We start from the raw sequence: 23937 nt of genomic DNA on the forward strand, positions 1-23937 counted from the left end.
AAGGGTTAGAGCCCCATGATCTGGGGAAAACCTGTTAAGCTACTACCTACCACTTACACAAACACATCTCCCCAATTTGTCCTTTAGGATGGGCTGGGTACTTATGATTTGGGGGAGGGAGACTAAGAGTCCCCCTTAAAGGGGGCATTGCTAGGGAAGACAGGCAGCTGCAAACAGTAGTGAGGGGCCCCATGGAACCCTAGGCAGCAGGAGGGCACAGGTCACCTGCAGTGACAGTCAGAAGGAAGGTACCTGAAAAGGAAGCAGGAAGGTTCTGAAGACACACTCCTACTTCACAGTTTAGCCTGGGGGCCAGCCCTGCACCAACATTGTGATCGGTGACATTTTTTTTTTCAAAATACGTGTTTACATTTGGTCTTTCCTTATACTGGATTATACTGAGTCTTTTGTCCCTACCCCAGCCTGGTGTTGAGTAGTTTGTACTTATTTGCAATTAGGAGGGGCCTTCCCTGTGTCTGGTCAAGCAGTTGCCCTTATACAGTCTGCCAGGCCTGAAATGAAATGCAGATCCATCCCATCCTGGCATGCTAGGGGGGCCCCCCTTATGGGAATCCTTTAGTCAGTGGAAAGAACCAGCCCCCACCTGGGGGGCTTCCCCACCCTCACCCTGATAAAGGCCTGTTAATCATTCCCCTGCAAACTGTGATGAAGGGGGTTCAGCACGAATGGACATTCATGCCAAGAATGCAGCCCTGCCTAGAAATCTCAAGACAAAGCTAAATGCCCAGATCGAGACAGCCTGGAGCTTTAGAATCACACCCCAGAGGTTCACATCTCTCCTCTGCCACTACGAGCTAGGTAACTCTAGGCAAGCCACTTAACCTGTCTGAGCCTCAGTTTCCTCATCCACAAAATGGGCATAATGATAATACGATACCCAATTCCTACTATCAGTTATCCATAACTCTTGACAACGTTCAAAAGGCTAATGGATATACTCTTAGCACAGTGCCTGCTAAGTAATCAGTACATGGGAGCTACTGAAGTTATTATTTGGACCAGATGTGGCTTTGAGATCCCTCAGTGATAGGTCAAGACCTAACAGCGGTGCATCCCTGCCTTCTTGTTGAATTAAGGTTTTCATATGTCAGGTTTGCTTAAAGCAAGGTCTACCTGCAGGGCATTCCCTGAGCTGGTGATTCATGGGTGGGATGCATTCCACCCACCTATTTTAAGCCGTTCTACATTTTCTTCCCCTTGACATGGACGTGTTTACACAGAGGAGGACAGTCCCAGTCAAAACAAGATGAAAATACACTGCTGGCTGGGAGCCCCAGGCTAACTGGTTTCAGGTCCTCTCTCAGCTGTCAGCACCTCACAACAGAGCCACGGGGGTGGGGGAACCTGCCCAGCCCTACTCCCCTGCCTCCCTCCATCGGCCCAGCTCTGCCTGGTATCAAGCAGTTGGCCATCACCTGGTCAGGCTAGAGTGGGGTTCTGGGGCTGAGGTTTTGCCAGTTTTACAAGGGCAAGAAGGAGGGGTGCTGAGGGGCAAGGGCTGCCCTGGCCAGCTCTGGTGCGAGTACTGTGTCTGCCGCCAGGGTCGCCTGCTACACAGGCAGAGAAGGCAACTGCCAACAGAGAGTGGTGGAAAATGGCCAAAGAAAGCTCCCCCCAGCAACCTGACCTCCTGCCTGGCATTTCCCCCACTGGACTCATTCCTTTGGGTCAGCAGGAGGCTCTTGGTAAAAAGAAATTACCACGGGGAAGGAGAACCCATCAACCCCTTATCAGTCACAGAGCCTTCAATTTCTCACCTATGCCAACTTAGCAGTGAATCAGTAGGACTTGAGGAGGAGATTTCCAGGGAGGATGCTTTGATGAGCATGCAAACAAGATCCTTGGGACGGGAAAGCACTGAAGATAGATACCCCCAGTCGGGCTTGGACATATATAGATTACTGCTCCTTGCGGCCTCTTCAGAACAGTTTGCTTGTGTTTACCAAGAAGAGCAGGAGAAAACAATCTCCTCTGTCATAAACTCTGCTACTCAAAGCTGCCCACTCAGGGAGTTTGGTTTCTTTACACTGAGTCCAGGAATATTTGGGCACATTTTCCTGTCCCTGAAAGCCTAAGGCCACCAGTTAGCCAGGACCCATTGTATGGCCCACCCCAGGCAGTATCCCCCTAGTCTATATACTTAGTCAGCCTGGGTCACTCCTCACAGAAGCCCCCCAGCTATTCGGACCACAGTGAGCAGGTCATCATGTTCCTTCCCAGAGAAAAACTAAATAGTTCCCCTTCTGAGAAGGACCTCTCATTTTAACAGGGATCCTCAAGAATTCAAACCCAAGGATGACATTAATGGTGAGAATTTCCTTTATGTTGGCAGTCATCAGGGTATTTTTAGTCAGGATGGATTTTTTATCTGCAACCGCCCCCCCTCCACCGCACCGTTCCAGTTATATGGCTGTCACTTGCTCAGAATCAGGCTTGCTAGCCTGAAATCCCTCTTTGATGTTACTGCCAGCTGAGACTTGGCTGCCCTCCTCCTGGGCTTCATCACCCTCTACTGCTCCCTGTGGGTGCCCTGTTCCCAACTGGCCCAGCCCCTCCAGCTAAAGGTGGAAACTGACCAAAGTCCCAGCATTAGTGCAGAACCAGGAGCACACACACGGGTGAATTATCCCTTTTATTGAAGAGGTCGGGCCTTGGTTCCAGGTCATTAGTGGCCACTTACTCAATTAAATTGTGTTTGGGTTGGGTTTTCCAAGTATGTTTGATTTTCACCAGTCTTCCGTGATTTTAACTGCAGAGTTGCTCTCGTACAATGATTGTCCCCAAATTAACATGTTAACAGGAGGCAAATTCATGAATTTGCCTATAGTTCTTCCCTGTGGAGGCCATTAGCCAAGTTCTAATACTTATCTAAACCTTCTCTTTAATTATTAAGCACCTGTTTATGGCATTGAGACTGTGGGCCAGGCACTAGTCCAGACTCTGGGGGTACCGTGATGAATAAGAGAAGCCCCTGCCCTCGAAGAGCTTGTATTCTAGTCTAGAAAGCCAGTCACTGCTCACTTGAGACCATTTGCACTGTCCACTTCCAGTGGTCATGATCTTATCTCGCTGTGCCTTCAGTCCTGCTTGAAAGACTAGGGGTCCTGCTGATTACTGACTGTGCCATTGGAGAAGCTCTCAAGGCCAAAACTTTATGCAAGTTACAAGTCTTCTGTGAGGAAAGGATTGCTAAGACCTTCAAGACGCAAAATTTATTTTTTTAATAACATCACTTTTTTAAATTGAAGTTAAGGACAAAAGCTGGTCACATTCAGAGATTAACAGGCCTCATCCAGATGGTTAAAACCATCTTCTCTTTCTTGGTTAACCATCTCCTAATTTCAAGTGATTTCCACAAGTTCTCTGGAACCATCTGAAATTGTTCTTTGAGGAGATCTGCCACACCACCGCGTGGCAAAGCTTGAGCAAACGCACCGCCGGACACACCTCACTGGATATCATCATCATCAAAGAGATTTTCAAAATCATTTAAAAAGTCTGCATGAACTGCCTTTTCATTGGCTGCCAAGTCCATCAGGAGCCCTGTGCTGCCTCCTGCCTCATCCAGATCCACGTAGGGCCCGGCACCCTCGGGAAACATCTCGTCCACCGCCTGCTTCACCTCCGCCTGTCAAGACACTCAATTTTGAATGTTGATTCCATCTGAACATCAGTCTCTCAAACTATGCTCCTCCCCACAGGCAGTATCCATACGTTGTGAAATCATGGAAACAACAAACTGGAACTGGACAGGAAGTTAGAAATGCTGGACTTTGAAACAGCATTGATAGGACTGCTCACTTGGTGAGCCATTTTGCCAACAGCATTTGAGGACCAAGGCCCTTACTCATCATGGCACATATCACATTCACGTGGCCCTTTTTACTACCTGAAGAACCCAGCTCTGCCGCCTACAGGATATCCACCATGTCTGGAAACATAGGCACATATATATATATACATTGTTGTCAAGGACATCATCAGTGTGCAAAAACGATGCAATATTATCTCCATTTCCAGACTTCGGGGAGTCCATAAACATATACACCTTGTGTGTTGTTTATGTGGGGCCGGGGGGCATCATTCCCATTTCATGAACGAGGAGCTAGCAGCATAGGGGGTTTAGAAGCCTTCTAAGCAGTTCTGGGGGCCCGGTGGTAAGGTAGAAAAGGAACGCTGGCCTTCTGACGTATTTTCTTCCCACTTGACCTAGTTCATTTAGAATGGGTGCCAGAGCTGCGTTTCTCAGGGAGCACCTACCCTGGCATACGCACTAGGAGAGTCCCTCTCAATTCTTCTTGTCATTACTCTCTGTCTGAGGACTCAGCTCCATGGGCCAAGGCCATTATTGCAGCAGCCTATTGCTAGAGAGGAGTCACCTGGTGACAAGACAGATGCCTCTGGATTGTCTCCCAACTGTGTTCAGGCCCCACTGCCCTCAGATGTCCAAGGAGTGTCTGTGAAACTCCCTTTTCTCAACTGCTGAGCTAGTAACTGACTATACTTGGCCTTTCCTCAGTTTCCATGTTTACTTTAGCTCTTCTGCAACTCTGTCAACAAATGCCACAGTATTATTAGTTTTTGCAAATAACAGGATGTCAGAACTGTTGACCAGGATTTGTTACTTTGCTGTTAGAGCTCTATCTTAGGACACAGGGGCCAGTGTTCCTCTTATTTTTTAAGGTGTATGAGCTTTGGCAGGAAGCCTTTCCCAGGCAGGCCCACCGAGCTCTGCTCAGTCTATAGGCCCTTAAGGCTGCTCGCTGCCAAGGCTCCACCCACCAAGACCTGGGCCCTTCTGTCTTTGCTCGGTGGTACAAAGACATCTGTAAGTAGATTTTTCAAATAATCAGTGTGAATACTTTGACTTTTCCGTTTTTGTGCCTTAACCCTTACAGTCTTGCAGTGGCCTTTGAAGGAAGTCTGTACTTGCTAAGGCAGCTTCGGGGCTTAACATTCATGTGGAGAAGAGCGAGGGGGTGGTATTTTAGGCTGGCACTAAGAATTTCCAGGCTTTTGACCCAAAGTACCTTTCTCTTCCAATCCCACCCCCAACACTGCCTGTCTCAAGGGGCAAGAAAAGAGGTCAAAAGGGTCACTCTGTTGCTGACAGGCAACCAGGAAGTCCAGGCCTTGGGGGAAACATAGCCTTTGTTTATTTAAGCCCCAAACCTAGCAGGCAGTGTAAATTAAACATAAAAGTAAAATAAAATACCGAAACACAGGCCGGATGCGTACCACAGAGAGAAGTGAATTCCCTTGGGAGAGTGGAGTCAGTCAGCCGGAGGCGCCCTCCTTGCCCCGGAGGCGCCCTCCTTGCCCCGGAGGCGCTTGCAAGCCATGGGATGGGGCGTGGACGGTAGGGGCAGGGGAGCGCAAGGCTTGGCTCAGGGACGGGATGGGCACGTTTGCAGAGATCCTGGCAAGTCTTTGTAGTCATCCCCGGCAAGCTCCTGAGGGGGGAATGAGTCACAGCCCTCCAGCCAACCTCGGAATGGATCCACGTTTGACCAGGCAGGGACAGCCACAGGGCTGGAGGAGAGCTGGCTTTTGTTGAAGGCGGGTAGGGCAGGTTAACTGACCAGACTGTGCTGTTGGAGAAAAATCAGCCCCTCCCTCTCTCCCGGGTTCTTCTCCTTTCCCGCCCTGTGATGCCTGCCCCCCACGCCTCCAACCTCCCAGGCCAAGAGTTCCCACGGACAGCTGTGAAGTGTCTTAGAAGCAATCTGTTCCTCATAACGGAGAAGCCAAATTTGCCAAAGGTTGATTTATAAATCAGAGCAAGTTTGGGTTATCTTTCTAATAGCAGCTCTCATTCACGTTCTGATCAAGTTTTCAGGAGTGAAGAGGGAAAGAGGTAGACAAACATGACAGGGAAGGAGATGACTGAACAGATGTTAGGCTCAGAAGATGCTGAGCCCCATCATCGTGTGTCATACAGAGTGGGTCATGGTGGCCGTGGCGCTTTGGGAAGTCTTCAGGTAGATCCTGTCTTGGCTCTCACCTGTAGGCCAGTGGTTCCCAAAAGCAGTTCCATGGACTGGGGCCAGAAGAGCTGCATCCACGTCTCTTGAAAGTACCCTTCTCAAGCCACCGATGTATTCCACTAGATTTTCTAGGGTTGGAGCACAGGACATCCATACTCTCGTCACCTGGACCCATGTCTTTCCCTCCGCAGCCCACCAGCAAGGTGTACCTGCTGTGTGTTTAGTCATCTTCTCATGCTGATCCGCCACTTACTACTGTGTTTAAAGTCATACAGAAATTTAGTTTATCCCTATTTAAGTATTTGTAGCTGATAGTGGCAGAATGGGGTACTTTCCCAGGGCTTTTGCACTGGAAGAAAAAACTTTCCTAATTCCTCAAAGTGTAAAGAATTCCATTATAACTCAAAGGTATGACTCCGAGGGTGACGTTTGTAGGCACTGCAGTAGTCCGGTCAGGCAAACAGCTTGGACTGAGAGGAATTTTTCTCAGTGCCGTTCAAATCACCCTTCTCAGGTCGTCAGCCACATGTGACATCTATGCCAGGACTGGCTCTCTTTAGAACTGTCCTCGTGAGGAGCCTATGGGAATCATTTCCTAGGCATTCACATGATTGATTGTACACAAATGGTGCTTGTTTTTATTTCTCGTTCATTTGAATGCGTGATTGACATCTTTGAAAACTGTGGACCTGGCAGCACCAGCACTTCCTGTGCCCGGTGTACAGTGTGAAGCTTCACGCTAGTTCTCCCATGCCCACCTGACTTCCACTCCAAGCTTCCCCCAAGAGCCTGTCACCTATGACCCTTGCACAGCACGCAGCCAGCTCTGGATGTCAGAGAGAGCAGAGGCCACGGCTTCTGACACTCTGACTGGATCGACAGTGTCCTGCCTTGCCACTTTGCCATGTCTTATTGCTTTGCTACCCCTTTGGGGGTCATGAAGCTGGCATCAGGTGAGAGAGAGAGACAGAGATGGAATGATGCCCTCTGCGTGCCTAGCTCTGTGAATTAGACTTTGTCAAAGGCTGAACGGGTGTTTGCATAAACGTGTGTGTGTGTGTGTGTGTGTGTGCTTGTGTGCTGCCCTTTCTTCCTGATAAGGTGTGTGTATTCCTTGTCAGCAATTCTCAAACCAGGCAGGAGGCCTTCCTTAACCCCTCCCCGCATGCCTTTGAGCTGCCTGGCTCTGTTCCCATGGCTGGGGCTGGGTGGGGGGCCCCCAGGGAGAAGCTTGCCTTGTTTCTCTCCTTTCTTTCTCTTCTCGGACTAGTGTGTCCCCTGCCCCTTCCTGCCACCGCCCCCCACCTCAGCTGGGCTGCCTTCTTTCCATCCAGGAAACCCAAGGGAGGGGGGAGGCGGCTGGAGAGCCAGAGGCCCTTTGCAATTACACAGCCTTCCCTCACAAGTCACAGAGTCCAACAACAGAGGATCAAGGAGCTACCTCAAGTGAGCCCACGGTGAATAGCTGCGCTGTGAGTTAAACAAGGGCCTCGGGCGTACAATGTGAGAGCCTTGGGAGGCTCATAATGCTTACCCATCCTGGCCCAGGAGCCCCCGCGCCTGAAGAGGCCGGCGTTATTACCGTCGTTTTGTTCCCCAGGGAACCTGGACCACTTCAGAGGTCACCCGTTCTATAGCGGGGCCCACAGGGCAGTCAGGTGCTGCACCTCAGAGCCCCTGGCCTCTTCACAGGCCCCTTGTCTGCTGGCTCAGCGTCCCCAGCAAGATCCTCCTGGTTCTCGTCTTCCAAGCATTGCCAATAGTCCCAAGTCCTTCACATACCACTCAGAGTAACCCCGGCAACTGCCAGAAAAAAAAAAAAAAAAGGCTTGGAATTTCGGCTCTTGGGACTGCTCCATAAAGCAAAAGGACTGGGAGAGGCCCTGCCAGTGTCTCCCTGGCCCGGAGAAGCTGGTGGAGGGCTGGTGCAGACAAACAAACACGGAGAGTGGCCATGTTCTTGCTGCTTCCTTTCCCAGCCCCTGAGAAGGCTGTCGAGGGCCAGGATTCCCAGAAGGTAGGTCGTGATGAGGGAGTTTATTTGCCCACGTGAAGATGCTCGCTGGTCTAGGAGGGCACTATAGAACAAGGATAAGACCACGAGGAGGTTGACAGATAGAGGTGACCCCCTCCCCGTGCTAAACATAGACCCCCTTCTCAGAAGGAAGGGACTGGAAACTCAGAGACCCTTAAGGACCTGTGATTTGTTCCCCTGGTTTACAAAGGAAGGGAATCAGAGTGAGGGACCCTGACACTGTTGGCCACCATGTCAGAGGAGCCTTGGGTCCCACAGGAATTCCAAGTTTTGTGGCTGCTATGTTAATCCCCATCTAGATGGGCACGGACCAAACGACAGGGTGGAGAGAAAAAAGGCGGGCCCGATTCTGAGGACTGAAGTGATGCCCAGGGTGATGGCGGTGGTGTGGCCCTCCCAAACCCCAGGCTACCCTCCTGAGCACCCCCAAGCCCTAGGCTTTTTCCTGAAGTAAACATTTCACTGAGATCGACCTTCTCTTTTTTCAGGAATATCTGTTTCATACTTGTAGATGGGTAATGGGGACGGTGGAAAATGAGAAGAGAGCTTAGAAAACTGATGGAGGTAAATTTTCCCAGCTGCAAGGCAAAAAAGAGAAGGGAGACAAGCATAAATATTGATACAAGGTTCATGAAATTTAAGATCCACTGAGCTAAATTGCATTCATTCCTGGATAACGTTGCCAGTACTTCCAGTCTTGCGGAGATGCCAGGAGAGACTGCCTACCCTTTGTTAGCCACCAAAGTTAGGGTAACAAAGGTGATTTGACAAGAGCCCCTTTTGACTTTTTTGAACGAGGTTGAGTGGAGTGGAGTGCCTTGTCCAAATGGGGTTTGGTTCTGCCTGTCAGCCCTCGTGTCACTGGGAGATTGTTTGTGAAGCTCACATTGGATCCTGTCTGGGGAGGGAGCTGAAAGGCACAATTCATTGCTCCTGCCATCATTCAGTGCCAGGGTTTGGCCCAAATCAGTTGCTAGAGCCACTTTTCCAAGACAGTGCCCCTCTCCAGCACGATTCCTCTTGGGCTCCCTGCCACCCACCACTGCCTTCTGCATCTGCGTGCGCATCCTCCTCCCTGTTTTCCTGCCCCCCAAAGTCGACGTTCTGGGCCCTGGCCATGCAGGGCAGTTCACGTGACCCACAGAGGACAAGGCACTTTGTCTGTCTCCGTCTTTCCTTCTTGCTTCCCTCCTTCTGGACTTTGGGGATTTTCCATGTGGCCAAAGTAAAGATTAAGTGGCAGCATCCTTCCTGTCTATAGTCTCCCACACTGGAGTGGAACCGAGGGGAAGAGAGAAGAGTGAAGCCAGCACAAATTAAATGATGGCATTTCAGCCTCCCTATTCCCCCAGCCTCTTCAGAAAAAGGGACAAGTCAGTAATTAGAAGTAGACAGAGCTTCAGGCAGAAGGGGGCCGCCGTGGAGGGGTAAATGGGGAGGGTCGTTTTGCAGCTGCCCTGTCAACTGTGCTAACACTCCGGTGCTCAGTATCCTTTTTGATTTCCTTGTCCAGCTCCTAACGCAGAGTTTGCTTGGTGGCTTGTCCCGCACCTCTCCCATCATGTCTTTTTCTGCTTCTCCTGCCACAACACCCTGTGTTTCGCCGGCAACATTGCGGAGCCTTGGGGGTGGAACATTCCCTGTAGAAAATAAGGAAGACTTGCCTATAAAGAGTTTCCTTTGGGCTGTGTGGTACACAATGCTTCGAGTGTGACAAAAAGGGAAGTGAGATGTTCCCCCTCCTCGCCGCCCCCTACCTACCGCACCCACGCTGAGTCTGCCTCCCACCCCTCGGCAGCGTGCTGAGATCCTGCCCACAGGTTCCGAGGCCCAGACTGCCCAGTGTCCGCCTTCCTGCACCGTGGGAACCCGAAATAGGAAGGGCTGTTGTCCTAGAGAGTCTGGCTTTTGAAGTGGAACAGAACGGTGACAATGTTGAGACACTTCTTCCACTTCAAAGGGAACAAGTTGGCTTCCAGGGCCCCCTGAAATGGCGGGAGTTGACCCCATCCTCCTCATGCCACCCTCCACCTAGAAGGTCACCCTGAGAGAGGGAGGGTCAGCTGTGTCTGTTTAATCACAGAATCCCATAGCTGTAGGCCTAGAACCGAGAGCCAGCAAAGGACCTGGCTCATCAGCTGGGCACTGTGACTGCGGTGGCTCTGGGTCCAGCCTACCATGTAACTCACAGGATGGAAGAAGGGAAATTTGGAAACACACATGTTGGAGCTGCTATGCTGTTGAATCCTTAGGCCACTGTTTCCTGCCTGGGGCCCACCTCCAGAGACACAAGGACGCTGAGAGCCTCATGGATCAGCACTTTAGGCAGAAAAGTTAGATCAGATCGCAGATACCCTATACAGCACAAGCTTCCACTCACTGCAACACTTGGCTCAGCTATTCTGGGCAGAGGAATTTTCCGGTGTGCCGAGGGTTACACAGAAAGCCTTTTGGGTTCCTGCAACTTCTCCCTCTTCCCCTCCTATCTGCCCCTGTCTCCCCTACCCCTGCTGTTTGAAAATCTTTCTACAGGGACATTTAGGTTGGTGGTCTTCCTTTAGCAAAGCCTGTGATCCAGGGATCCAGCCATTATTTGCGAACTGAGAATCATAAGGCCTCAGGGTGAGCTCTTCTCACTATTGGTGAACTAGAGGTGCAGAGGGGATGAGAGATTGGCTGAGTGTGGGCTGAACCTGGGACATCCTTTCAAAGTTGTTTTTCTGAAACGAAATCCCTGTTATGAGCTTGTTTTCTTGTTGGCTTCATTCTCCTAAAAGCTGAGCACAGCAGGAATGGGGGGGAGAAAAAGTTAATTAAGGGCGCGCCAGTTACAAACTGGAGATTGACTGGACTGTGATTATTATTACGAGACTCCATACCTAATTTGGGACGCTGTGTAGTCCCTCCTGGGAGCCACCTGGCTGGATTCATAGTTCCTATTTCCTAGGCAGAGAGGGCTTTCTTTGAGGACTGCATGGCTGCCTTCTGAAATAATGCAGATGAGCAAAGTCCTGTTATGAAGCTCATTTGGACACTTTGGATATTCTTCCGGTCCCCCATGCTGCTGGAGTCCTAGGAGTACTTCCCCTGCCCCCCACCTTTTCTTCCTCTGCACCACTTTCCTGGCACCTCCAACCCATCCCCCAACTGCCTTGACTCACTCATTCAACAAACCTACTCCCTGCCCCCACTAGTAAGTGTAGTAAGAGCAAACTTGGTCTCTACGTCAGGAAGACCTGAGCTGGAGTCCCAGTTCTATAATTTATCAGCTGTGTCACCACCTTGGGCAAGGTAGCCTCTCAGACCCTCGGTTTCTTCATCTGTTAAATGATGGTGACAGCGCCTACACCACAGGGTTTGTGACTCAGCCAACACAGCGCCTGGCCCATAGCCGTTGCTCAGTTAGTGGTAGCTGTTATTGTCAGTGGGTCTCAAACCGAGCTTATTCCTAATTGAAGTATAATTAATGTACAATTCAAACACAGCCTTACTAGCAAACTTCACCTGTTTTTTTTTTCCCTCCCCAAACTACCTGGATTTCTATGCCTCTGTCTCCATATAAGGGAGTCCCCATTGAAGGAGCTGGTTTTTCTTCTGTCCTATGCCCTGTTTTCCTGGTGGTGTTTTTTCCCTGCCGACCCGACTTATTTATCTCTCTTTTTTTCTTTTCATCATCTCCCTTGGAATCTTGGGGTAGGTAGCAATAGTGAGTTGAGGAAAGATTTACAAGCCAATGAAAGGTCAACTCAGACTCTTCCTGGACCAAGAAAGCTCTATGTGACACAGAGGGCAGATTAATATATCAGGGAATTCCAGTATCAGTTAAGCTCCGGATTTAAGAAGGTTTGTTTTTTTTTTATTTTTGCTCAGATAATGTTCTTGATGACCTATAAATGTGGTCTGCACTTTGTTCTGTCTACCACACGCAGCTTAGCGTGAACACCTTGTTCAGGGAGTTTGTGACCTGAAGATAACATGATATCCTGAGATTGGGATTGTCTCCCAGCTAAACTGGGGTGAAGGAAATCGCCATCCTGGGCTAGTGCAGTAGGTTTGCTTGGGTAGATCTCTTTGTCGGTCCTTTGCAAATTGAATGGCCCTTGTGCACGTATTACCACCAGTGGGATCCAATGGGAGCTCCACATCATAGTGAAAAATGTTGGCTGTTCGGTGGCATGACTGCACGGGCAGCCTGAAGAAAACTAAGGCCTTCAGACTGGGCTTAACCGGAGCCTTGGCCAGGGTGTCTGTGCCAGGTACCTGGTTAGGTGAAATATCCTGAAGCAAATAATAATTACCTTTTTTGCTGATAAGAGGCCCCAGTACTTTTCCAATAGCTTGATTGCACTAGGGTATTTCTTTGGACCATAGCCTGAATCACCGACTGATTCATGGGTACTGGCCCTAACTTCATCCAAACTATTGTATGTGTGGTGAAACCCAATGTTCTCCTAATGGCCCTGAGTTGGTGTAAATAATACTCCCAGTTGCATCACCTGTCCCTTGTTTGGTCTGGGTTGCTCCATCTGGCTGCAATTCTGCTTCTGACCACCAGGTGGCCTCACTTAGGAAAGAGCAGGATAAAAGGACCTCAAGCCTCTGATGGCTTTTTTTTTTTTTTTAAGCTTGACGCTTAAAAGAATGAAAATATATTTTGATGGAAACATGTGTAACTCTTAGTAGGCAACAATCACCTCATTTTCCCTGTGACTTGGAATCTGTTTGTTTGTGAAGTACCCTGTAACCCCGTGTGTGGCTGGACCCATCACAGGGTGGGTGTTTTCCTGGGATGGTTTATATTTAGCCTTGGTTTGTAGTTTTGCTGTCATTTGCTGTTCATAGGACAGTAACAATATCTTGTTTTTAAAAATAGGAACATGAGATCCTGGATGATGCTGAATAGGGTGTTGAGACCAAAGAGAAAAGGGCTGGCATCTTGCGGTCACTGCAGTGCCCACTCCCCTACTGTCTCCTCCCCACCTCCTCTGTCACCCACCTGGCCCCCAGCTGCCCCCTTGTACATGTTCCCCCACTCATCTGAGTTCCTGGACACTCACGCTGTCCTCCATACACGCACACTGGCATGTACAGATTAGCTAGTCCATACATGCCACAGATCTGTGCATGTGTCAGTACATGGACAGGTACATCTGTAGGAGGAGGTGAGTGGATAGATGCTGGGGATGGGGGCAAGCCAGTGGGCAAGCTGGCTGGGTGAGGGGACATGCAACTGACAAAGTCTGTGTGCAGGAGAGAGGCTGAGAAGGCAGGCGCCAGGAAGGAATGAGGGTCCTGATGGTGAGGGCCGGTGTCCAGGGAGGGCGGCCTGTGATAGCACTGCAAAGACACGGGGGAGGTATGCTGGCTGACATCCGAAGAAGAGCTTTTAAAACCAGCGCTGCCCTCTACTGAACGCTTCCTACCTCCTGTAATGGCATTTGTACTTCTCATTTCTCTAAGAAATCAGCTCCATTTGGTTTTTACCAATCTCCAGAGCCCTCTTTAGAGATGCCAGTTGGCACAAGAAAGTGCTGAACTGTTTACAGTCCCAGACTAAGGTTCAGGGAGGGGATGTGGTTTAACTGAGCCACAAAGCCCGGTACAGGGCTCATTTGCATGCCGCTGACGCCATGTGACGCAGCCGGCTCCTCCTATATAAAGAAGAAGGAGCCGAAATATCTCCGAGTCTGGGTTGGACTGGCGGCCGTGGGGTTTGTGGCACACCAGGTGACACCCCTCGAGTCACTTCCCTTCAACTCTGGAACGCCCGCCCGGCTTTGGGTTCGCTCGGCAGCCTTCGCCCCCCTCCTAGCCCCAGGGCCCAACGCGCAGAGCCCAGCCCCGTCCAGCGCGCCAGCAGCCGGCGGCCGCCCAGCCCGCCCAGCTCAGCCCAGCCCGCAGCCCGGCCAGAGCTCCCCGGCAGCCCGAGCCATGAATACCGAAATGTATCAGACCCCCATGGAGGTGGCGGTCTACCAGCTGCACAATTTCAACATCTCTTTCTTCTCTTCCCTGCTTGGAGGGGATGTGGTTTCCGTTAAGCTGGATAACAGGTAACCCCTGGCCACAGCTCCCGAGCCCGGGCGCCGGCGGGGGCTGGGCTGAGAGCGGGATCTCCGAGAGAGCCGTGCGCCGCTGGTCCCCGTTCCCCGCGGTGCAGCATCCTGGGAAGGGGCGGGGGTAGGGGACGCAGGGAAGGCGGGGGGTCACCGCCGCGCTTGGATCCGCCGTCGGAGCGTCCCTGTGGCCGCTGCGCCATAAGAACGAGCTGCTGCAGCCGGGGGCGGAGGCAGAGGGGGCAGTGGGCCTGGGCTGGGCAGGGGGGCTGGCCGCGCGCCGTGCGCCGCTGGGGAGTAGGCCGGAAGCTGCCGAGCCGAGGAGGAATTCCTAGCTAGCTTCGGAGCTCGGTAGGTTTGCCCGGGACCTTCTGGGCTGGCGCCGGAATGGGCTGGCGGCAGGGGGACACCCTGGGCCGCGCGCCCCCATTGTTTGCATGTCGCCGAGCAGGCCTCGCTGGCCCGTGCGCCCCCGGACCCGCGCGCTGCTCCACGCGGAGCTCTGGGCGGCGGCAGCGCGGAGCTGGTCTGGGTGGGGAGGTGCAGCTTCCTGCAGGGGCCAGAGAGGGACCTAGGGACAAAGTGCCCGGAACTTCGGGCCAGCGAGGCGATAGAGAGGAAGAGCTGGGGCAGATGGAGGACTTTGTGGCCACCGCTGCCAGGTACTCAGACTGGAACCAAGTGGGTAACGCGGTCGCTTTCCTTTTTGTCTTGGCAGTGCCTCCGGAGCCAGCGTGGTGGCCCTAGACAACAAGATCGAGCAGGCCATGGTGAGCGGCATCACTGCGTCATTCCCATCCCCAGACCTGGCTACTGCTTATGTAACTCAGGGTGGCAGTGAGCGGGTGGGTGCAAAAGCCAAGAGCCTGAGGAAGCTGACAGCCTGCCTCCTATCCCCTTGGAGGCCTTAAGTAGAGTCCCATCAGAGTGGCACCTTTTTGGGCATTTCCAGTCCACCCTTGCTGGACCCCCTCCTTTCCTCCTCCTTCTCCCATCCCAGGGCTTTGCAGCAGCCTCTGGCTCCCTCCTGGGCCCGTGGCAGGGCAGGGAGCTCAGACCCTTGGATTTGTCTGCATCCCACAGTTGGCAGGGGCCAGAGCTCGTTGGATGCCACCGCACTGCAGTGCCGCTGCAGAGCCTGGGCTGGGGTCAGGAGTTGGGAGGAAACAGGAAGCAAAGCACCCCACCCCTTCTCCCTCCTTCACCAGGCAGAGGTCGTACTCCACCAAGCAGCCAAAATGGCTGCAGGGGATTGGGGCCTCCAGCAGTTTTAGCAAACACTTTATTGTGCCCCGGAGCCTAATGACACAGCTCCCCGCCCCCAGTGCAGTCATCTGAATTCAGAGAGGATTAAGCCATCCGGGTACCTTCCCCCAGGGCCAGTGTCCTTTCGGGCCAGGCTGCAGGACAGCTGCAGCTCAGTATGCTGGGTCTTGTGGACAGGAGGAGACTCCAGAAGAGCCCATTATATTCTCCTGGTGGAGATGGGTAAAGCAGACCAACAGTACGGGGTGCATTGCAGGTGTTCCCTGGGATCTGGGCCAGCCGTGGGACCTTATATGGAAATGGGGATATAGCATACCACCGCCAACCAGCAGAAGTCTCACCCAAAAGTCTCCCAGGAGGCCAGCTTTGAAAGTCATCAGAAACTTACAGGGGGGAATTCCTATGTAGTTCAAAGCTGGGCTCCCAACTCAGGTGTGGCCCCGATCACGCAGCTCTCCTGAGCGAGGGTTTAGGTGCTTCGGAGAAAGGTGCAGGAGGACCAGCGCTGCGGGGCCAGCGTGCTGAGGGGCTGCTGAGGGAAGGCTGGAGGTTGGCAGCATGAGGGACAGCGCAGGCGCCCCAACGGCCAGGAGAAGGTGCCGCAGAGGGCCCGCCGCGGCTAACGGATAGCTTTGTCGTGATCTCCTCCGGGACAGGATCTGGTGAAGAATCATCTGATGTATGCTGTGAGAGAGGAGGTGGAGATCCTGAAGGAGCAGATCCGGCAGCTGGTGGAGAAGAACTCCCAGCTGGAGCATGAGAACACTCTCTTGAAGACCTTGGCGAGCCCAGAGCAGCTGGAGAAGTTCCAGTCCCGTCTGAGCCCCGAGGAGCCAGCTCCCGAAACCCCAGAAGCACCCGAGGCCCCCGGTGGTTCTGCGGTGTAAGTGGCTCTGTCCTCAGGGTGGGCAGAGCCACTAAACTTGTTCTACCTAGTTCTTTCCAGTTTGTTTTTGGCTCCCCAAGCGTCATCTCACGTGGAGAACTTTACACCTAGCATAGCTGGTGCCAAGAGATGTCCCAAGGACATGGCCACCTGGGTCCACTCCAGTGACAGACCCCTGACAAAGAGCAGGTCCCTGAAAGCTGAGTTGCATGGGGCCTCGTCACCCCAAGCCAGCGAGCTTCTAAAGCCACCGTGCCCTGGGGGCTCCCAGGGCCTGGGCAACTTAGCTGCAACTGGCAGAGGAGAAAGGTAGTTTGAGACAGGCCGCCAGTTTGCTCCAGAAAGTCTAAGGGGTCTGTTTTTTCATTTCCGTGGACATCTTCAACAGCTTCACCTGACAATGACTGTCCTATGAAGAAGCCAGTTGTGGTTTAAGCAGAGGCAGCCTCTCTCTCCTCCCCTGCCTCACCAAGGCAGGGCCACAGTTGGGAGAGATTGAGCCAAGTCAGCCTTCTGTTGGTTAATATGGTGTAATGCATGGCTTTGTGCACAGCCCAGTGTGGGATTACGGCTTTGGGATGACCGCTTACAAAGTTCTGTTTGGTTAGTATTGGCATAGTTTTTCTATATAGCCATACGTGCGTATATATACCCATAGGGCTAGATCTGTATCTTAGTGTAGCGATGTATACATATACACATACACCTACGTGTTGAAGGGCCTAACCAGCTTTGGGAGTATTGACTGGTCCCTTATCTCTTAAGGCTAATTCTTTGACTGTGTTCATTTACCAGGTTGATCCAGTTTGTCCTTTAGGTTAAGGGCAAAGAGTAGGTTAAAACTAAAGAGTAAAGGTTAAAACTAATTAAAAGAGTAGGTTAAAACTAAAGAGTAAAGGCGGGGAGGGGGGCCACCCTCTGAATGCCTTGCTGCTGCAACCTTTGCCCCATCTGTCCCCTGAATACATGTGAGGTCCTCTTTTGAATGCCAAACCCACCATTCACTGGTGCTGACTACATAGAATGGGGTTGAGAGAAGATCAGCTGGAACTCCACATTGTCATTCGAAAACTTTTGTGTGTGTGTGTGTGGAAAACTTGCAAGTGAACAGAATGATTAGCTTGCCCGTGTCTTCTTGTGGACAAGGGATAGACAAGGGAATGGCTTTGACCCGACGGTGCCTGGGTGATGTGCTCAGGGAGCTTGTCTCTAGGGAGTTCTGTGGCAGTGAACACTTTCCACTTTCTGACACCGTATCCTGATGTTATGTCTCCAGGATTTGGAGTTTGATGTTTCAAATGTAGCTTGAAATTTCAATAAACGTTGCTCTTGTTTTCGTTTTCTAAAAATAAACCTGGTGTCTTACTGAGTTTAAAATGGAGTGGGCGGTAGGGGCCCCACAGGTGGTCAGGGGCACTGGTTTTCTGACTCGCTGTCCATTCACGGGCACCCCATGAGTATCAGGCCTGTGCTACAGCCATGATCTTGTGTAACTGTCACAACACCCCCATTGTACAGGTGAGGAGGCTGAGGCTCAGCCCGTTTAAGTGACTTGCACGAAGTCCAGCTATTATAGCGAGTTGGGACCCAATCTTCCATCCATCCCTCTGTCCTGCTCCTGCTTTCATATAACAGCTTCGGAGTGAGTGGCGAGGTGACTGCTAACACAGCTTCAGCTCGAGGGGGTGATTTGGGAGGAAGGATACCCCAAGAAGGTCCAGAAGGAAAGGACAGGGGGTCCATGTGAGGGAGCATGAAGTGAGGAACTGAATAAACATGAGTGGGCCCCTTCCCTCTTTTGAAACATCATCCGGATTACTTGGTGCATTCTCTTTAATACCAATCCACAGGAGACCCCTGACATGGGCAAAGGAGCTAAGAGGGCCTTAGTGAGGAAAGGACACAATGTACGTGGTGGCCCAAACCCCATCCCTCTCCCCCAAGGAAAGATGCTCTCAAGCCCTGCTGCCCCACATGTCACTGCTGAAAGTTCACTCACAAAACCCACCAGCCTCGTGGGCACGGCCAAGTCTAAGGATCCCGACTCCACTTCCCTCCTCTGCCTCTCTTTGAAGGTCATCCTCACCCATCACCCTTTCCCTGGCCCCATGTCTCTGGCATCTGGAGTCCTGCCCTTTCTGATTCTGGGCATTCATTGTCTCTTCCACCACGCCCTAACCTGGAGCCACTGCGGGCCCTGAGCTGTGTTCTAAGCCCCCTGCTTTCCCAGGGGAGGCTATCACACCAAATGTGAGTGACTCCGTTCAATCTCAGCTTCCTATAACATGTGCACCTCCAGCTTTGTCACTTGAAATTTAAAAGAACTCCTTGATTTTCCTGAGCCATAAACCTCAGGGACCAAGAGGTCTTGACTCCCTTTCTTGCACCGTCGCTGCCTAAATACTTTCCAAACGTCAGGCTTCCTTCACCATACAGGTCGTATGTGTTGGCCTGTTCATTCCGGATCACTAAACCTCTTCTTAGAACGTTACAAACGCCTGCTTGCTGGCCTCTCAAATCCCAACTTCCCTCCCTGCTTCTCACCTCCCTATTCATGATGCCAAGTTCATTGTCTGCACCTGCCCATTTGATTGATTTTGGGGCTGTGCAGATTTCACAGTTGCTGGGATGGACACAAACTGAATCAGGCAGCTACTCCCCTAGCTTCCCCCACCCCTTGCCCCAACCGGGCCCTCCCCAGTTCCCACTTACTCCCATCCCCTCCCCCTCTCAAGAAGAACTGAGAGACTTCTCGACTCTTGGGCTCATCTGCAGACTTCCCACGCCCTGATTTCCAGCCAAACAAGAACCAACGGACGAAAAAAGGAATCTCCAAAGATGCCCCAGCAAGCGTACAGCCCTCTCTGGTCATCTAGCCCTTCCCTACGAGAAAGGGGAAAAAACATACCCACAGTCACACAGTGGGAAAGAGAGAACAACTTCACTTCCTAGGCAACCGTGACTAAACAAAGACAAACACTGCAACTTCTAAGGCCACAGCGGTTGCTAGAGTAGATAAGAGGAACTTTGTGGCTGTTTGTTAGTCACATAGGGGAGCAGCTCTTGTTGTTCCACAGAAAACCAAGCAGGGATGGGGAAAGGCAAAAGAACACATTGCTCCTGGAAAGACCTTCACAGGCTTTAGGGTTCTGGGCTCAGCTGGTCCAGCTGGACCCAGAACAAGGAAAAGAACCAGAAGAGCAGCAGCCGTAATGGTCCCCTGCCTGGACATGCCCCCTCTCCCAGGACCCTCCTATCTATCATCTCATCTAATCCTCATGCAGCCGGCCCTTAGAAAAAGAGGCACTTAAGATTCACCTCCATTTCGCAGATAAGAAAACTGAGAGCCAGAGAGCTCCATGCTACTCCCACAGCTCCCCCTGATCCCATGGGGCAGTGGTTCCCACAGCCTTGTCAACAAGGGTGCCTTTTAAATGTCAAAAGATCTCAGATCTCCCCCAACCTGAGGGTGGTTGAACTCTTAGTATAGTCATACCTCACTTTATTGTGCTTCGCGGCTACTGCATTTTGTTGTTTTCTTTTTTACGAATTAAAGGTTTCTGGCCACTGTGCGTCGAACAAATCTATCAGTGCCATTTTTCGAACAGCATTTGCTCACTTTCTGTCCCCGTGTCACATTTTGGTAATTCTCGCCATATTTTAAACTTTTTCACTATTCTTATATTTGTTATGGTGATCTGTGAGCAGTGATCTTTGATGTTACTATGACTCACTGAAGGATCAGTTGATGGTTAGCATTTTTCAGCAATAAAGTATTTTTTAATTAAGGTAGGCACATTGTTTTTTAAGCCACAATGCTGTCGCACACTTAATAGACTACAGTATAGTGTAAACATAACTTTGATATGCACTGAGAAGCTAAAAACTTCATGTGACTCACTTAATTATGATATTTGCTTTATGGCCATGGTCTGGGACTGAACCCGCAGTATCTCCAAGGTATGACTGTATTCTCTGAGAAAGAGAGAGAACACGTAATGACAAGCAGTGACTGTGAATTCCATGCGGCTTTTAAAGGAACTTAACTGTATTCGCTACAAAAGCATAGAGGTGGATTTGAAAAGTAGAACAGAAATGTGGGTGGTAGATTATTTACAGACAAAGACCTCAGGGGTGCAAGGTGCAGGGCTCCCAGGCTGGAAACCACCACAGAAGAGGATGTTTCTGGTTAGGCTCCAAGAAGGAACCCAGGGAGTGAGCAGATGAGGAATCGGGGCCACTGGGACATGGCGTGTAGGGAGAAGGATTCTAGAAAGACCATAGTAAATAACGTGCACAACCCAATATCTCTTAGGGTATTTTGAAGTGTCCTAACATAATCCTACTTATCCTGGAAAAATCTTGATTTCAAATCTCACCTCCTCTCCTCCTAGTTGGTTAGAAATTGATGGACATAATTATTGCTTTGTAGACAGCCTAGTTCCTCAGGTTGTCTCATGCAGAGCTGCTCACTGGAACCCAAATACTTAACAATTAACTACCTCCGCTAGATCAGGCAAAGTCTGACAGAGAACGCCACCAGTTAGCTATTCCAAGCAGAAGTGGTTTCCAGGGAAGAGCTCGCTGGAAGGGGCCATAATAACAATGATTAAGTAATAATAGCTGACACTTACATGGCACTTACTTTGTGTCAGACAATGTTCTAGGCCCTTTTACTTCTATTGCCTCTTTTACTCTTCTCCGCAAACCTATGAGGATGTACCATTAAGATCTCCATTTTACAGATGAGAGAATGAAAAGACGAAGGCACAGAGAGGTGAAACAACTTGCCCGAAGTCCTATAGCAAGTGAATGGCCAGGCCGCGATGGAGGGGACGGGAGATGGATGCACTGAGAAACTGGCTGGAAAATCTCAACAGTTTTCATACTTACCCCTAAGTCACCAGAGGTGTCCTGGGGGTGGGGCGGGGGGAGGTAGAAAGGAGACCACCCCCAACTAGCAGAGGGACTAACATGAGATTAAAAATGACCAATGAAGCTGGCTGGATGGAGTGAATAGAAAAGGAGGAAAGATTAAGAATGGGAGGCCAACTTGGCTGGCTCCCAGCCAGTTGAATCGAGCTAGGACCTAATGGGTCTGAGGGAGCCATGGTAAGCTTCTGAGCAGGGAAGTGATGTGATGCCAAAGATATTTGCAGAAGATGGGTCCTGGCAGCTGGGGAGGCTGGAGCAGAGAAAGGCTAGCCGAAGGCAAGCCAGCTGCTGCGGTAATCCAGGTGTGAGGTGATGAAGGCCAGCCGGGGCAGGGAGGGGGTCGTGGAAAAGAGACAATGGGACAAAGCCAAGAGGCACTGTAGGGCAGTGTTTCTCCAAGTGTGGTCTACAGTCCACTCACCTCAGGTTTGTTGGGAAGTTGGTTTACAATGCAGATTCCAGGCCCTACCCCCAGACTAAACAGGGGAGCGGGAGGGGCTTGGGATTGATAACGCTATCAAGCTCCCCTGGTCATGCTGGAGGATGTGAAAGTTTGAGGAACCACCACTGAGTGAAAAAATTATCAGCATGACCTGTTAACAGAGTGAGTCGGGATGAGAAAGCAAAGTAGCCACAGGTCAAGGATGACTTGAAAGTTTTGTGTTTTCTCTTCTTTTTAACTGTGATAATATATATATAGCATAAAACGTACCATTGCAACCATTTTTTTTAAGATGTTGGGGGTAGGAGTCTATTAATTAATTAATTTATTTTTGCTGTGTTGGGTCTTCGTTTCTGTGCGAGGGCTTTCTCAAGTTGTGGCAAGCGGGGGCTACTCTTCATCGCGGTGCACGGGCCTCTCACTATCGCGGCCTCTCTTGTTGCGGAGCACAGGCTCCAGACGCGCAGGCTCAGTAGTTGTGGCTCACGGGCCCAGTTGCTCCGCGGCATGTGGGACCCTCCCAGACCAGGGCTCGAACCCATGTCCCCTGCATTAGCAGGCAGATTCTCAACGACTGCGCCACCAGGGAAGCCCTGCAACCATTTTTAAGTGTGTAGTCCAGTGGCATTAAGTACATTCACATTGTTGTGCAACCATCGTCACCATCCATCTCCAGAACTTTCTCCTCCTCCCAAACTGAAACTCTGGACCCATTAAACACCAACTCCCCTTTTCCCCCTCCCTGCAGCCTCAGGTGACCTGAAAGTTTGGAGTCCGGAGGATTGGGAGACAATGGAAGCACCGAAGAGGCAGGGGTGTAGGAAAAGGCTGCAGATTTGCCAAGGGAAGATGAATTCCAATTTTGATCTCTGGCTGAGCTAAGCATATTTCCATATGGAAATATCCCAGAACCAGCCATGGAAAGAAATGTGAGGTCCGAGGCTGGAGCACCAGATGCGGGTGTGTCTGCGTGTCACAGGGCCTGGAGTGATGCGAGTGGACGTGCGCCCCAGGAAGTGGGTGCAGAGGAGGCCAAGCAGAAAGCCCAGAGCCACACTTCAGAGGCCGCCCACAGTGAGGAGGGAGGGCCGCCTGGGAGGTGTCAGAGAAAGACAGGAAAAGCCCCAAGGGAACACTGAGGTTTTCTGATCTCCTCCCCATCTTTATCTTTTGGTCTATTCTTTTTGACATTTCCTCTCCAGAGTCCTTAGCCCAAACCCCACCAGCGTATTAAATTAAACTAATCCTTAAAGGTCATTTTGGGGTAGAATGAGGCAGCTGAGATAGTCTAGGAAGAGGAGTCAGGAGTCCTGGGCTGTTGTCCTGGTCTTTGGCTAACAAGCTATAGGACCTTGGGCAAGTCATTGGTGTCCTCGCCAGCCGTGAGCTTCCCAATCTGCAAAACAAAGAAGTTACCCAGGATCGATTCTCAGCCACGTGCCTAGGAAGGACCCGGGACAGGAAGAGCCCTCTAGGCATGAGATTTGTACAGCTACCTGCTGGCTCTAGGCCTCAGTTTTCCTTCCAGGCCCCAGATTCTATTCATCCTCATATCGAGTTCTTATCAAGTTGCTGAAGGAAAAGCCACTTTTAAAGACAGATACATCGCTCAGCACCCCGACACTCCACGTGATTTTGTAGAGGAAGGAATCACCTACAGCCTTACTTCCCAGCCTTTCTCATTGCGTGAGTCACTTCTGGTTGCCTCTATTGTGACAACACACTTACGAGCTCTGGGTCAACAAACTCACATGGGAGGGAGGTGGGCGGGTGGCAGGTCATCTTGGGTAGGCAGAGGGAATCGGTTCGCCTAGGAAACACTTGTGACTGATGCAGATAAAGAGAGAGGGCGGGAAAGGAATGAAAAAGAGGTGACTTCGGAGAGAGTGTGCAGGATAGGACAGGAACTAGAAGAGGAGGAATGTGGGCCCCAGGGGCAGCCCCAGCCCCTTAGACCTTCCTCAGCATGGCTCCTCTGCCATGAACTTCCTGCTACCACTGCCTAAGAACAAACAGGACAAATTCTCCACGAAAGATTGACTCTGTGGGTCCCGAACTGTCCCAAACATCTCTTCTTTGCCATCCTTTGCCATCCAGAACCCAGACACCTCAAGGACAAAGCTAGCCCAACCGTCGTGCAGAAGCATCTCAAGGAACAGGCAATGTCCCAGCGAGTTAAGTCACACCTGGGATCAGAGGACAGAGTAATACGCCATCAGTGCTGGGCGGGGCCCTTGAGATCAACTGTCCCAACCTCCTCATTTCCCAGAGGAGGACATGGACACCCGGACAGAGAAACAGGCTTGTCC

The 23937-nt window shown here is 51.2% G+C and overlaps 2 protein-coding genes across 7 annotated transcripts in view; one reads left to right on the plus strand and one right to left on the minus strand.

Moving 5' to 3' along the window:
• TSC22D3 (TSC22 domain family member 3) overlaps window positions 1–17604 on the plus strand; it is a 58692-nt gene extending 41088 nt beyond the window's left edge. For 4 of the 6 annotated variants that reach the window (XM_081221305.1, XM_081221302.1, XM_081221303.1 and 1 more), the window contains exons 3-4: window positions 14818–14869; window positions 16022–17604. In XM_081221305.1, coding sequence (XP_081077431.1) covers window positions 14818–14869; window positions 16022–16252 — 283 coding nt within the window. In that variant the 3' untranslated portion in view covers window positions 16253–17604. Of the gene's footprint in view, window positions 1–13711; window positions 14097–14357; window positions 14451–14817; window positions 14870–16021 lie in introns of those variants that run through there. The other 2 variants (XM_081221304.1, XM_081221307.1) reach the window with 2 other exon arrangements.
• Window positions 3262–3834, minus strand: LOC308608800 (COP9 signalosome complex subunit 9-like; the record flags this gene model as incomplete). Its single annotated transcript, XM_081222135.1, has 2 exons — window positions 3262–3649; window positions 3823–3834. The coding sequence occupies 2 exons, from the start codon at window positions 3832–3834 to the stop codon at window positions 3470–3472; spliced, it is 192 nt and encodes a 63-aa protein (XP_081078261.1). The 3' UTR covers window positions 3262–3469.
• Window positions 17605–23937: the final 6333 nt, after the last annotated feature.

The sequence above is a fragment of the Mesoplodon bidens genome (genome assembly GCF_964165515.1).
Source record: "Mesoplodon bidens genome assembly, chromosome: X".
Taxonomy (NCBI): Eukaryota; Metazoa; Chordata; class Mammalia; order Artiodactyla; family Ziphiidae; genus Mesoplodon; species Mesoplodon bidens.